A 14,845-nucleotide genomic window follows, 5' to 3' on the forward strand; every position below is an offset into this window, starting at 1 on the left:
TCCTAATGAGGCATGTGTTTGTAATCAGAATGGAGAAGACTATTTGAGGGGAGTTTTTTCTGCTGTTCTCTTTTCCCATGTCATTCCTTACCCCACTCTCAACTGTCCTTTGTGCCTGTGCTTCATTCCTTTGCTGAATAACTTACGTAGGTCTGGGGAGCTGATTCTGTTTTAATAGTAGTCCATGATTTATGTTTCTGTAGCAGATTTCATCAAAAATCTCAGAATATTTTCCCAAGCATTTATTAATCAGTACAAGGCCTTTTTGAAGTAGATTGCAATCTTATGTGGGTGGACAGAAGCACCAAAGGGTGGAAACTACCATGGACATTAATTTCAGAGAGTCTTACCGGGTACTCGGCTTAGGGTAGCTCGTAGTGCTATTCAGAGGTTAATCATGTGGCAGCTCCACCCAGCTGATTTCCCTTAGACAGGGAAGTACTTAGGATGCCTTAAAAGCAGATCTTAATTGTTTCAAATGAATGGCCTACTGAAAAGTTCAAGTTGTGTGTTTAGAGCCCCTCACAGCATCATGAATCTTGATAAAAGAGCTGTAACTTCCAGATCTTTTTTATTCGTGTGAGATGCACTTTCATTCTTCTGTACGCCATTCAATATGAAAGGACAGTGGTTCATATAGATGGACATCAAAGTCTGTTATTATTTTGTCTGTTTTAAAGCCAATTTTTAACTGTTGAAACAAAAAAAAATGGGAGTTTTCATTATCTTCACATGAAATGGTTTTAGATTGCAGAGCACAGTAGTTAGTGCAGTTGAACTAAAAGGAAAGACGCCTTCAATTTATGAAGCAAGGTGTGTAGGAACTGGACAGTAAGATTAGCTCTGTTTTTAATACATTTCTAACTAGGAACCTGTTACTGTAAAAAAATATTTACAGAGTGGAAAACCAGGGACATCGGGTCTGAAAATATATTCAGGATGTTGATTTTGGTGAACAACTTCAAAGCTATTTTCCTCTTACTGAGCTATCTTATGTTCTTACAGCAGGTTCAGGCTACGCCTCAGCCCATAAAAGTGCCGCAGTTCATCCCTCCTCCCAGACTTACTCCTCGCCCAAATTTTCTTCCACAGGTGAGTGTACAGACAAGAAGAAACTTAATTATAGCATAGATAGGAGATGCTTTCTATGAGCATAATTTTTGCCAGTCTTTATTGGTGACCTGGTGGAGGAGACAATTCATCCTCAACAGGTTTGTGGATGATGCCCAAATTCGAGGGTGCAGTCAATACTCTTGAGGGCAGTGCTGACATTCAGAGGGAGTGGGTCAGCAGGAATCTCTTGAGCTTCAGCAAAGAAAAAGGCACAGTCTTGTACCTGGAATGGACTAACCCCCTGCATATAGGACTGGCTGGCTGGGGAGCAGCACTGCTTAAAAGGTCTTGGTTGACAGTATTTAAACTAGTGGTGTGCCCTGGCAGCGAAGCAGCATATTAGGCTGTACCAAGAGGTCCACAGCCTGTGTAAGGTTGAGGGAAGAGGTTATCCACCTTTCCTCAGCCATCATAAAACTGGATCTGATACGCAGCATGCAGTTTTAGACCCCCTGGTTGATAAATCTGAATGAATCCAGGGGAGGAAGGCCACTAAGATAGCTGGGGGGCAGAAACATATGACCTGCAAGGGGAGGCTGAAACATCTGGGCTTGTTCAGTTTGGAGAAGAGGTTTTGGGTGCTTTCCAATAGCAACAAGCAAATTAACAAGAAGATGAAGACATAGGTGCTTGGTAGAATTACAGACAGTGGTCATAAATTAGAATGGGGAAGGTTTAGACTGTGTATAAGGAAACAATTCTCTCTTTAAGGACAATTAGGAGTGGAGGAGGCTTCCCAGAGAAGTTGTGGAAGCTCCATCCTTGGAGTTTTACAAGAGCTATCTGCACAAAGCCCTGGGCAACCTGGTCTGCATTTACTGTTAGCACTGCTCTGAGCAGGAGGTCGGGTGAGAGACCTCCTGAGCTGCCTCCCAACCTGCATGAGCGTGTGGTTATGATATTCACATATGATGATCATATATGATCCTGTTTGCATCAAATGAAATGAACTTATGCAACAGGTGTCAGCAAAATCAAAGCATCACCCAAGGCCTTAAATTGTTCTACTTCTTGTTTGCTGCTCATGAGCAAAAAAGGAAAAATTAGATGTTTCTAGATTGTTCCCAAGTATTTCTGGATTGCAACAGAGAGTGACCTGTGTTTGCAGCTGAGCAGTAGAACTTGTGTTTTATGTTTTTTTCATGGTTTGGGAAAGACACAGCTTGCTTCTTCATTTAAAAAAACATTTTGGAGGAACTATTTCATCTGTAAGAAATACATGGTGCTGTGCATAAAAGTCTAAATCTTTTACAAAAGAAAAAAGGAAAAAAAGGAAAGTATAGGCTCTTATCTGATTAAGATTTGGGGATGGTGAGATCTGTTGGAATGTGACCTAGTTTTCCATGATAAAATGCATTATGGAGTATTAAATGTGGATAGGACAATAGGAATCAAATAAAGAAAAAGACTTTATTTTCAGAGTAATGTATTCTACTTCTGTACTCTGTAATGATGGGATAAGTACAAACCTCACAATGGGCAAGAAACAAGTTTTGGTAGTGGAGTACTGGAAGATTCTTGTGGCTCTCTTTCTTGTGAAAGAAGAAAAGAGTAATGACTGCATTTACCTGTAGCCTTTAGCACTTTCAATGACAGATTAATGTATAATCCTGACAATTTTTTTGCTTAGCAAGATTGGTTGTGCAGGTGTCTAAATAATATATGGAGTTGGCAAAGGTAACAGGGATTTTCTGAAAAAATTAATTATTTCTTTCAGGGCACAATCAGCTGTTCATGATTTCTTGGAGGCTCAGTATAAAGCCCTGAGACACACTTTTAACATGAGAGCCTCAGCTGTGTCTGTTAATATTACATGAATTTTTTGGCTTGCAAAAACAGTATGTTGGTTTAGATACAGATAAGGCACTTGGAAATAAACATGCAATGTAAGTGACGTGCATCCAAATACCATTTTAGGGACAGTGACTGCATATGCAAATGTTATGGGTGGGTTTTATGCAAGTATGTTTGCAAATGTGGCTTTTCCTTCTCATAGCATACTTAGGACACTATGCTAAAAATTGCATTCTATAAAAAATCAAGCAACCTTCTGCAGATTATTGAGGCTGAATTGAAAGATTTAGTAAAAAAGTTCATCTGAAATACTGATACATGAATCTCTTTTTTTTTTTTCAGGTTCGACCTAAACCAGTCGCCCAAAATAACATTCCTATTGCCCCAGCACCTCCTCCAATGCTTGCAGCTCCTCAGCTTATTCAGAGGCCTGTGATGTTGACAACAAAGTTCACACCCACCTCTTTACCTAACTCTCAGAATTCCATACATCCAGTTCGTGTAGTTAACGGGCAGACAGCAACCATAGCCAAAACTTTCCCTATGGCACAGCTCACCAGCATTGTGATAGCAGCACCAGGTACCAGGCTCGCTGGACCTCAGACTGTACAGATCAGCAAACCAAACATTGAAAAACAGGTACAGATAAAAAAGAGTGATTACTGATGCAACGTTCTGGTTTTATTGCTTTCCTGTGCCAGTTTGGAGAGGATAACAACCATGGAGAGATTTTCAGCAGGTGCTGGATCTATTCATGTTCTAACAACAGTACATATTATGGAATGACTTGCAACTCTTGGGGTAGAAGTTACCATTTTCTTTAATAGTGGAATCTTTTTCTCATGCTTGTGTTTTTATGCTCCCCCTACTGTCTTAACTTCAGTGGTTTATAAGCAAGCTACATTGCAGGGCTGTACTAGTGTCTTGGAGACCAAGTACAAACTGAAATCCATGTTCGTATCAAGCCTTTAAGAAACACTGGAAAATTATTTTCCATGTTTCTGTTTTTCAAAGGGTGGCTAAATGAAAGGCAAAAATTATGCAAAATCGTAGGGGTATTTAATATGATAAATGTAGCCATTTCTTCCTTGATCTCGCAGTCTTTGTGATGGGAGGCAAAATAGTCTCACTCAGCTTCTGAAGACTGATAGTTCCCCGTGACTAAATTGGATTGATTGAGTGGAAAGGAGACCCTCAGAAGCAGAGGATTCTAGATGTTTAGTTTTAAAGTCTCTCTCCAGAAAAGACTTTTATAAAATAAAACATAACTTCAGTCAATGTGGATTGCGATGGAGAGTCCTTGCCATTCAGTTCAAGTAAAGCAATCTTCTGTTTCACTTTTAACTCTTTCATATATTATATGTTAGTAATAGCATAATACTGTATACTATATAATACATTATCTATATCATGCAATATTTATGTAATTTATATAAATAATAGTGGTATATATTTCACTTATAACTCTTTCATAGACTAATGTGCCTTGAAGTTACCTTCTGCTTTTGAAGTCACCTATGGAGACTGTGAAAATCATGTACATGAAAGATACGCTCATGCTCAGTTCTGCTTATGAATTCTCATGAGCAGGTTCTTGCATACCTCCAGGCTGTTCCACAAGTTACTCAGCAGTGCGTGCCCTTTTCACACTATTTGAAGTTGTACTTCTACAATACTATACTTTTGATGCCTATTCCTTTTGATGTCAGCAATATTCTTTTGCTCTTCAAATAATTACTGGCAATTCAACTGTTGAAAAACATACAGAAAAATGGTAGTGGTTTAATAATACATGAGTTTTCGTGTGTATTTTCTCCAATATCATAAAGGGGAAAAGTTTCTCTCTCTGTAGCATATCTCACTCAGTTTGTAGGCTCAACAGCTATGCCATGAGCTGAGGATTATCATGCAGGGTTTGTGATACCATTGCAGAAGATTATGACTTCAGAAAAGAAAAGAGCTTCAGAAATGGCTGAGGATTCAGATTGGATTGTAGGATTCAGAGAGACGTTTTTTGAGACATTCATAGTTCTATGAAATATGGAGACTGAGGAGTGAGAAGTACAAAGTGCGTGTGCCATGCAGAATGGTTTCTACCTGGAACTCTTCCATGGGATGCTTTTTCTTCAAATGTCTGTTAGCTTTTCCGTACCGTATGGTGATTTCTGTAATGGAGTTAACTCTTAAGATGACTTTCATTGCTTGCGTGTCTGCATGGGTTAATGGAGTGGTGGTAAGGCTGTTTCATCCTTTGTTAGAGGAAACCACTTCATTTAACATTCCTCTCACATCAGATTCCTCAATTAAGCCTTTGTTAGTACACCGTCAGCTTTAAACTGTTTTTCTCCTGTATCTGCAAAAGTATTTGTTTTGCTTTATTAGTCAAAGTAAAAAAAGTAATTCTTATCACTGAGAGAAACACTATTTCTTTTCAGACTATTAAACCACATGTGGAAGCAGAAGAGAAGCAAACAGAAAGTCGTACAGTTACTCCACCTGCTGCACCGAAGCCAAAACGAGAAGAAAATCCACAGGTATCAGAACACACCCAAAGCTTTCTTTTAAGAAGTAAAGGAAACATTTCCCCCCTTTGTTCTCTCAAGACTCTTAACTTTACCATCCAAACATTCCTGTCAGACAGTAGTAGTTGATAAAACTACAGAATAGTAAATCTAAATAAATATAATGCATTGCATTTTTCAGTTCTGGAATGCATGTGACTCCTGAACCTTTTGTAAGTTAGAAGATCATAATTTCCCTCTGTTACTTCCTTTAACCGGGAGACTTAGATTACAATGTTGATTTCCATTCCTTTGAGGTCTTAGACTTCTGGTCTTATTTTTAACGCTGGAGAAATGTCTTTATTTTGTTTTATATGTTCACGTTTTGCCCAAGTTTTATTCCAATGTAGGTCCAGTTGGTTTTGCGGGGAAAGAGTGGCCAGAATGGCTATTTTTAAAAGCCTTTCTGCCATGCAGAACTTTGGAACTGATTACAGCTAAATGCACTCTACATTTGTTTTTGTAGATGGATTCACACTGGCTACTGTGTGGTCATTAGCTGTTGTCGGTACAAATTCTGATTTTTACATGTCTGTGCACTTCCTGCATTACAAGTAGAATCCTTCAAGAAAGCCATAGCCCTTATCAAATGGCGAACGTACACCAGAGTTGCTCCTTGTAGTTCACAATATACAGAGAATGATCTTCAGCTAGCAGTATTTTGTTAGCAATTGAACCACATTGGTATTTACTAAGAGCCAGTCACATAGTCAGTTCAGTGCTGGACTGAAAGTAAAGAAACTGCTTTCTTATTCCCAGCTCTGCCAACTCTGTGATCATGAGCAATTGGCATTTCCCTGTGTCTCAGCCTAGGTGGTTCCCATCTAGAAAATGGGACTGTTGTCTGTCCTCTCTAAAGCAGTTTGACGCATATGAATGAAAAGTGACTTCTAGAAGCCAAGTATTGCTAATAACATTTTTGTTGCTTAATTACCTGTCAACTGACTTTAAAGAGCCTAAGTGACATAGATCATCCTAATGGTTGGACTTGTCATGATCTTTTTTTTCTCCCCCCCTCACAGAAACTTGCCTTCATGGTGTCTCTGGGACTAGTTACTCATGACCATCTGGAAGGTAGGAAAATTGTCTTAGAGTGGTTCTTGAGCTTCCTGTTTCATGGCCATTCCGAATTGGAAGTGGGGGTCCAAAATATTTCTGTATTAAATGCAGTATTTTCTTGCATAGAAGTACATTTGGGATGTCCATACGCTTGATCTAACATAGTTTGTTGTGCATACTTTTTTATTCCTCTTATTACACTGAAATAAAGCAGTTGCTTATGCAGCGGAGATCAGTGATTGGGAAGAAAGTGTATGCTCTGGTGGTAGGAGAGAAATTTGTGACAATCCCATTGCTTTCTGGACAAACCTTATATCTGTGAAGTTACACCATAGACAATTTTACTGTAACCCACATCTGGATTTTTCATTTATTTCATGATGTCATGGGACTGTAATCTGTAGTGAATGAGTTAATAGATTATAATTGGTTTTATAATTTAAACTCCTTAATCCTAAACACTGAAATAGAGCCTAACATTTCAATGGCTTGCATATTTCTGTACTGTAGTTATTTTCAAGTATCAATAAGGTTACCAGAGGCTCTTCATTTTAGATCCCAATTACACTGACCGTGAGTTTAAAACATCTTAGTCATGGAGTGCCTGGCGAGATGATGGCAATCATTTCATTTGTTAGCTGAGCACTGTGTTTGTAGTCCTTGTCAGCTCTTAGTTTTCAAACCTTCAGAAATTAGAAGTATAACAAAGTTGACTGTATTCAGCATGATTGGTGTTCTGTAGAAATCTCCACAGCTCTCCGCACATGCAAACTGAATTCTGAGGACTTTATATGATTTCTGAAGCTCGTTGTTTTCTAACCTGAATGCTTTGTTTTACAAGAAATCCAAAGTAAGCGACAAGAGAGGAAAAGAAGAACAACAGCAAATCCAGTGTACAGTGGAGCCGTTTTTGAGCCTGAGGTATTAATTCTGGGGGAAGCTGGTATTTTCATTCTGAGCTTGTGTGTCTTTCTGCCATGTTGCTACCTCCTAAGCTATCTCAGTCCTAAGTAGACAGGCAAGCTATCATTTATAATTCAAAAGGCCATTGCAATGATATGACCCTCAAATTTTTAAATGGTAAATACATTGGGATGTTCTTCTAATACTTAGGTCTTTTTCTGCCTTCTCCTATGTAAAGCCTACATTAAATGGCAGTGTGTGTTAATCTTACCATTAGGTCAGCTCGTGTATCAGCCTGAAGCAGTCCAGATGTCAGAAGTAGTGTAAAAAAGCTAACCCTTCTGAGGCTGTGCTTCAGAAAAAAGCACAGCCAGTAATCTCACTTAGGACTACTGTGCTGTTCCTCAGCTACTGCATATAGTTGTCAATAAAAATGTTAGCCAACAGAAACTGTTCTATTCTTCCCTGCAGCGCAAGAAGAGTGCAGTCACGTACCTGAACAGCACAATGCATCCCGGGACGCGTAAAAGAGGTGAGGTATACTTAGACCTGTCTCCCTGCTCTATGCCTCTCCCTCCATCTTGCATTTTGCAGTCCCCTTGTTGATTTGAAGAGCAAAACAAAGAACTCTACAGTACTTCATTTGTCCAGTAAATTTCCATGGTAGATAAAGATGATGACTTCTGAGGATTAGCATAGCAGGTTTTATTAGGCAGCTCAGTGTTTCATTACAGTTTCAATCTCCCCCCAAAATAATAAAACACAATAGATAGAGCAGAGTGAAAGGTGAGATGTTTGAACAACATTTAGTGGTATAAAGCTGCTGTCAAGATCCTCTTGTTAATAGCTAAATTGTATTGTTACTGACAAGAAGAAGGTGGTTATGGAAAAAGTGTCTGTGCCTTGAATAGGAGAGGAAACTTAGTGTGACAAAAGCCTTGTTCCCCACTGGGAGTAGAGATGGGTCCTTCAGAAGAATTTATCCTGAGCAAGAAAGGCTATCGTGCTCATACTGAGCACTTTCCTGCAACTAGAGTGCCACTTGTCCTAAAATGAGAGATGATCGTTCATATAGGTATGCGCTATTCAGTAGAAATCCTTCTTTAGAACAGATGAATTTTAAGACTGAGATTATAGTGAAATAGATGAGTCAGAACAGCACAGGAGAGTACGTGATACAATTTTTTGTGCATGGCATCAGCCACACATATATGACAGTCTTTCCCTGATATTTGATGATTTTCTGCAGTCCGTAAAGCCTTGTAGTGCCTTCTCTACTCCTGAGTTTGATGTCAAAAAAAAATTGATTAATCAGATTTAAAAAGCCACAGTCCTACCTGGCACTGACCAGTTCCATTATCTTTGATTTTTGGCTGCAAGGTCAAATATTCATTTGACATGTGCTCTCCTTGATATTACCTCTTCAGTCCAGCAGGCAGTGTGGCAAAACTGACACTTCTGCAGCTATGCTGTTTCTAAATAAAAGACATCAGTCTCTACTGCCATCCTGTAATAACATTAAATGTATTTTTTTAAATTATATCATGTAGATTTTAGAGAGAGAGAGGTTTGCATTTATTCGTGGATAAGTAAATGTTCCTCCTTCTAGTAATGATTTCTTAATTCTATTTTATAACTCATTGTGAACAATTACTGTATCAATGAAAACAATTGCATGCGTTTGTACTTGATAGACTTTTAGCCTGTTTTTGCACACTGACTGCTATTATACCTCCTTTTTTTCCCTCACATCCTGTTGTGAGCCAGTACCTTGCATCAGCACCAAATCAGTAGCACACATTTTCAATTGACAAAAGATTTGGATGTGTACATTTGTTTTGTGATTTAGTATAGCAATATATTAGGTAAAAAGCTTATGCAAGCATGTGCCCTTGAGAGCTTTAGTTTAATTCTAGATGGTGCTGAGCATGTCAGAAATTTCAGCCATGGACTTCACTATCAGAAATCTGTTTCCAAGGACATACTCAGTTCTGGAACATATCCAGACCTTAAATGCGAGGTTTAGCATGTTAATAGGTATAGACTGACAATCTGTAAACATAAGATCTGGGGCATTATTCCTAGATCCTAACTCCTTTATGTTTACATATCTGTAAATTACACTGGAGAAGGGAGGCAGAACTGATGGTTACTTACTGGGTTTTTGCTGTCTTGCTTTATGTGCATAATTTTATGAAAATTGTTACGAACGCATTTTGCACTTCTGCTAGTCTAAAGGACCGTATAGGAGTTGTGCATAATCAAACATACTTAACTGAGGAAGTCTGAGAAAGAATACGGAATTGGGGGGCGTGGGGGGGAGAGGTATGGTGAAAGACCAGTGGTAGGTTACAACTGGTACTGCTGGTGTTATGGGTCAGACAACAGGACCTGCTCTTGAGGTAGCCTAATGTAAAAATGTAGCAGTAAGGTAGAAAGTGCTGATCTGTAGGTGAGTGGGTTTCAAAAAAGGGGAAGAAAAGGAGGGGGTTGGTGAGTGTTGGCCTCTGATAAAGGACTTAACCTTTGTGTAGATTTATGCTGGCACTAGAAAGATAGGGAAGTGTGGGATAATGGTAGAAAGGATTTAATAGTAGCTATTGTAGCTTCTCTTTAGCTTTCATGCCAACATGTTTTCCCTAAAAACTGAATAGCCTCATTTCTAGGAGTGGCAAGTGTCCCTATGCTGCTTTTGTGGGAGTGATTCTTTGACCCTCTACAGAGCCTATTTCTATTTCCTTCTGAAATACATCTTTTAAATGTTCTTTCCTTGCAAAATTCTACTTAAAGATTTCTAAAAAATGTTTAAAGCTTTGCTTCTGTCCTTCCACTTGTAACTTTTGTATTAACTTCCTCTCTGTGCTACATCATTTCCTTTTTCACGCTAGCCAATGAGGACCACTGGCCAAAGGTATGTAAGATCATTTTTCCTTTTTTTTTTTTTTTTTTTTTTTTTTTTTTTTTTTGTGTTCCCTGTTGTTAATATGTAGGTCGTCCACCTAAATACAACACGGTGCTGGGGTTCGGGGCTTTGACCCCCACGTCCCCTCTGTCCAGTTATCCTGATTCCCCCGAAAATGAAAAGACAGAGACCACATTTACTTTTCCCGCAGCTGTTCAGCCTGTGTCCCTGCCTAGCCCCAGCTCCACAGACGTAAGTAACTCTTGGGGAGGGGGTTACTTTTAGAAAGAGATGCAGGAACAGCCACAAGTAAAATCGTTGCAGATTTTGTTTCTTTAGGCTCACTCATCATTTGTCCTGATTCAGTGCAGTGAAACAGTCCGGCATTCTTTTAACACCCTTCCTTTTCCCTCCTGTACCTATGTTCTTGTCCTGTGGAGATTTTATTTATAACTCCTTCAGTGGATTGAAACTTTGGGAGGCACCAGGCATGCTACATGAGCTCATTTCCTTTGTGCGGTGTCTGAGATCTTGTCTGACTGAATTGAATCTGTCATCCATGAAAAAGGGGGAAGGGGAGAATGAAAAGTATTACTTACAGACCATAATAACAAAAAGTTGTGGTGTTTCTGTAGTGAGAGAAGGAGGGAAACCAGCCTGGAAACAGCCAGGAGCAGCGTTTGCAGCACTGGTTAGGCAGTTCTGGTGTACTGGCATAGCTAAACACATCGTGTCTGTGGTCAGGTCGCAGTACCTGCCTTGAGTGAAATCCGGTCATATTGCTCTCATTTATAAAGAAGTGAGTGTCCTTATTTTAAGTTAATTGAAAGATAAGATTTGCTATTCAAAACACAACCTTGCTGAGAACTATCCTGTTCTTCCATTGTTTCTAGTTCTTGCAAAAACATGATAAAAAAAATTATGGGTCATGCATAAATTCTAGAAGATAAATAGTGTGGGAAGAATTGGACTGAGCCTCTGTGTAGGTCCAAAAAGACATAGTGAAGGGACTGTACACTATGGTTTGTCTGAAAGTGTACTGTGACTGTTCAGTATGGATGGGACAATTCATTGCATAAAAATTCTCTGGATTTGTAGTGTACTTCCAGTAAAGTGCTTGCATTTTAATGACTAGTACTTACCGGGCACAGTTTAAAAATAAAAAGGTGCTTGCTATTTTCTTCATACCAGTGCTGCAAACTCCTCCTGCAATCTGAGTCAGAGCAGTGTCTTTTTTTTTTTTTTTTTTTTAAACATATTATCACATATAATTGAGGTCCAACCATTTGAAATGGGCTTTAAGGAAGAGTTGGGCTACTTTATTTGCATCTATGCAGTTGCAGCACTCTAAGTACATAGACTGAGAGACCAACTCCACTGGCCACATACAATAGGGAATAGAAGCCAACTTCTTGCCTCTGAACTGTATTTGTTCTGCAGAGGCAACAGGAATAGAAATAGTACAAGTGTGTCTGAGTCACTGGAATAAATAGATGCAATTCTGATACCCAGGGAATATGTATGTGAAATTAAAAGGTTCTCTTTTATATAGTAATTTTTGAGAGCAGAATAGCACTTGACTGTAAAAACGCTTTCCTGACAGTCAAGTGAATGGGACTGTGCAACAGCCCCTCAGGGAGGAGGCGGGGCAGCTCCATCTCCGGGGCCTTTTAAAAGTAAGCAGTACAACCAACCAGCAAACATGCTGGAGAGCACATTTTTTACATTGGCCCCAGAGAAGGCGTGGATAATATGGTGGGGGTCTTTTCCATCTCTGATTTATGTGTGTATACTGCCCAGTCTTTTCCCACTGTGTAAGAGCTCTCCAAACAGTATTATGAGTTGTTGCCCTGTTTCCTGCAGTGCCTGATAGCAGCAAGCTAAATCAAGAGCAGTGAACTTCTGTAGCATTCAAATCTAGTTCTGAATGCCTTGAATTTTCTGAGTTTGGTAGTATTTAGGCCTAGGCTCTGGGTTGTTTTAATATTCATTAACTAATGAAAATAGAAGTATTTGAAAAGAGGCAGTAGAAGATTACACAGAAGGTAATTAACATTCTCTCTTACCTGAATGTATTATAACATAGCACAGTAGCACTCTTTCCCCTTTAGAATCCTATATAGATCTCCTCTAACATGTTTCCAGACAAGTCATTTAGTTAATTCGTATGCAACAGCACTAACGTTTTTGTAGGTTTAATTTTTTGAAAGAACTTTTATCTGCAAGTCCTATTCAATGCATATTTGCTATCAATTGCGCTAAATTGTTACTTTTCAGAAATGCTTGATATCGATGTCCACATAAAATAAAATACATATAAAAGTAGAAAATGTATTTCAAAGTGCTCATAATTTTATTTTTAATTAAAAATAGACTATTAACAAAATTTGAACTTTCAGAGACAGCAAAATATTGGAAAGGAAGTAAATATGAGATCTCTTCTGTCATTACATGTTATAATTCTTATTTGCTAATCATAAAGAGAGGAACGGTTTCCCTTTGCCGTTGTGAGCGGGAAGATAGTCTTCTGTTACTATGTTCTCATAAAATTGCTGCATAAGCTTGTGCAGTCACATCCCTTTTTTGCAATTCGTTTTCCCCCATTTATACATTTTGCGTGGTGCTTCCTTTTCCCATCTGAGTTTTGAGAACTTAGCAATACTTGTAAAAACCTTTAGCATCCTTGGCTGGAAAAGTCCTATCCAATGCTGGAAAAATGCTGGAGAATTGCTATATATTTAAACACCAACAGTACAAGGCATGCTGGAGGTGAAGGCAAAGGGGAAAATTCGGTCTTTGGCATTTAAGGAGCTTGCAGCTTAATGGAGTACAGGATGCCCTGAAATGCTCATGCCCCAGTTAATGACCGGTGCTGCCTGTCACCAGCCGTCTTTTCTCATCCCTTAAACACCTCCTGTGTTGTCCCAGCACAGATGTATCTCAGGCCACATTGTGGTCTGCGCAAGGGAACTGGCATAGCTAAAAATTGTTAGTCTCTAATCTGGTTAGTGCCCTAATCTGGTTAATTTTATAGACACAGACACATTCTTGTGCCAGCCTCATGCAAGGGACAGAAATAAGTGTCTGGACATAGAGAGAAGGCAGGATCACTTATTTTGGCAACGAGGCCAGTCCATGTCATGTTGAAGAGGGTCCACGCTGTTAGCAGATCATGTGAACATAGAAAGGTCTCTTTATTCTAGACGAGACAGAAAATGTTGTCTGTAGTTACAGCTTCCAGCTTTGGGGACTTAAAAATGAAAACACAAGTGCGTGCCTAAGTAAAAGGCTATTTCAGAAGTCTCAGTTAAAACAATTGCGCAGTTCCTCAAACAGATATAGAAGAAAACTGCAGTCTTTAAAATATTTTTGCATTAATTTGCTGAGAAGGTCTAGTTCCTATAGTCTTTAGAATGGAAATTTTATATTTAGCACTTGAGTAATCTTTTCCTTTGGCCAGCCTATGAAAATTACAAATCAGTCCAAACGCTTGGCACCAGGCACCAGGGCCCAGAATGGCCTTCTTGCCTTTCTCCTGAATTGTCATTCTCCGAATGACAGGGGTAAATTTTGAAGGGAGGATGAAGCAGGAACTTGAGATGGGATTGATGATAAAGATGGAGGGGTAGAAAGTAGGAATAGAGCTTGGGAAAAGGAAGGAAGTAATGCTGTAGGCAGGATTGAGCAAAACTTCTCTTTTTTTCATCTTTTTTTTTTTTTTTTTTTTTTTCTATTTGGCAATTGACTGTGAATGACTTAGTTATGTGTGATTTTCCCTCAAGCAATAGTGGCATATTCATCTGAAAGATAGCAATTGCATTTGGAGGTCAATTACTCAGCAGTAAGAATAGTGCAAAAATTCTTGTGATGGTTCAAGTCTGTGGTCACAAAATGCTTTTTTATCAGTAAACTTCCTGTATCAAAACAACATTTCAGTTGAGAGGAGCATTAGAATATGTTCAGATTGCAAAGTCAAGCCCACAAAAGTTAGGAAATGCCAGAATTATTATTGCTTCTGACAACCTAATTTACTTGCATCATGTATTATGATCATTTTTAATTATATGGTCATGAACAATTCCTATTGCAGAATATTTAGTTTTTCCATGTTGCTCCCATGAAATGTACACATAAGTGTAGATATTACATATTCAAACACTCAAACTACATATACTTCTGATTTTATACTATATTGCTCAGTTCTGTTGAGTAAAGCCAGGCCCTGCTGCTCGAGACATTTTATAAAAATAAAGAAAACTGCTAGCTATCCAAAAAGCTTTCATTTATTTTCCTGGTCTCTTAGTGCCAAGGAAGTAGAGCAAAAAGTTACATTAAATCACCTTTTATGGTCTCTGTTCTCAAATTATTCTTCCATCTCTTCGGTCTGTAGCTTGTGTTAGAGCAGCCTCAGTGAGCTCTGCTTTAGCCCAAGCTGGCTACCTGTAGCCTTCACAGAGCTGGTCCAGAAGCCGAGATTAGCGGGGTGCTTGTCACATCAAATCCAGCCCCTCTT

The 14,845-nt window shown here is 38.9% G+C and overlaps 1 protein-coding gene across 11 annotated transcripts in view; it reads left to right on the forward strand.

The window, feature by feature from the left end:
* PHF21A (PHD finger protein 21A) overlaps nt 1–14,845 on the forward strand; it is a 136,003-nt gene that overhangs the window by 112,862 nt on the left and 8,296 nt on the right. For 6 of the 11 annotated variants that reach the window (XM_042790653.1, XM_042790652.1, XM_042790658.1 and 3 more), the window contains 7 exons: nt 1,006–1,092; nt 3,250–3,546; nt 5,343–5,441; nt 6,491–6,542; nt 7,369–7,448; nt 7,902–7,962; nt 10,421–10,584. In XM_042790653.1, the coding sequence (XP_042646587.1) occupies nt 1,006–1,092; nt 3,250–3,546; nt 5,343–5,441; nt 6,491–6,542; nt 7,369–7,448; nt 7,902–7,962; nt 10,421–10,584 (840 nt within the window). Of the gene's footprint in view, nt 1–1,005; nt 1,093–3,249; nt 3,547–5,342; nt 5,442–6,490; nt 6,543–7,368; nt 7,449–7,901; nt 7,963–10,318; nt 10,342–10,420; nt 10,585–14,845 lie in introns of all 11 variants that reach the window. The other 5 variants (XM_042790660.1, XM_042790661.1, XM_042790657.1 and 2 more) reach the window with 3 other exon arrangements.

Source organism: Tyto alba, unplaced genomic scaffold (assembly GCF_018691265.1).
Source record: "Tyto alba isolate M040663 unplaced genomic scaffold, T.alba_DEE_v4.0 Super-Scaffold_18, whole genome shotgun sequence".
NCBI lineage: Eukaryota > Metazoa > Chordata > Aves > Strigiformes > Tytonidae > Tyto > Tyto alba.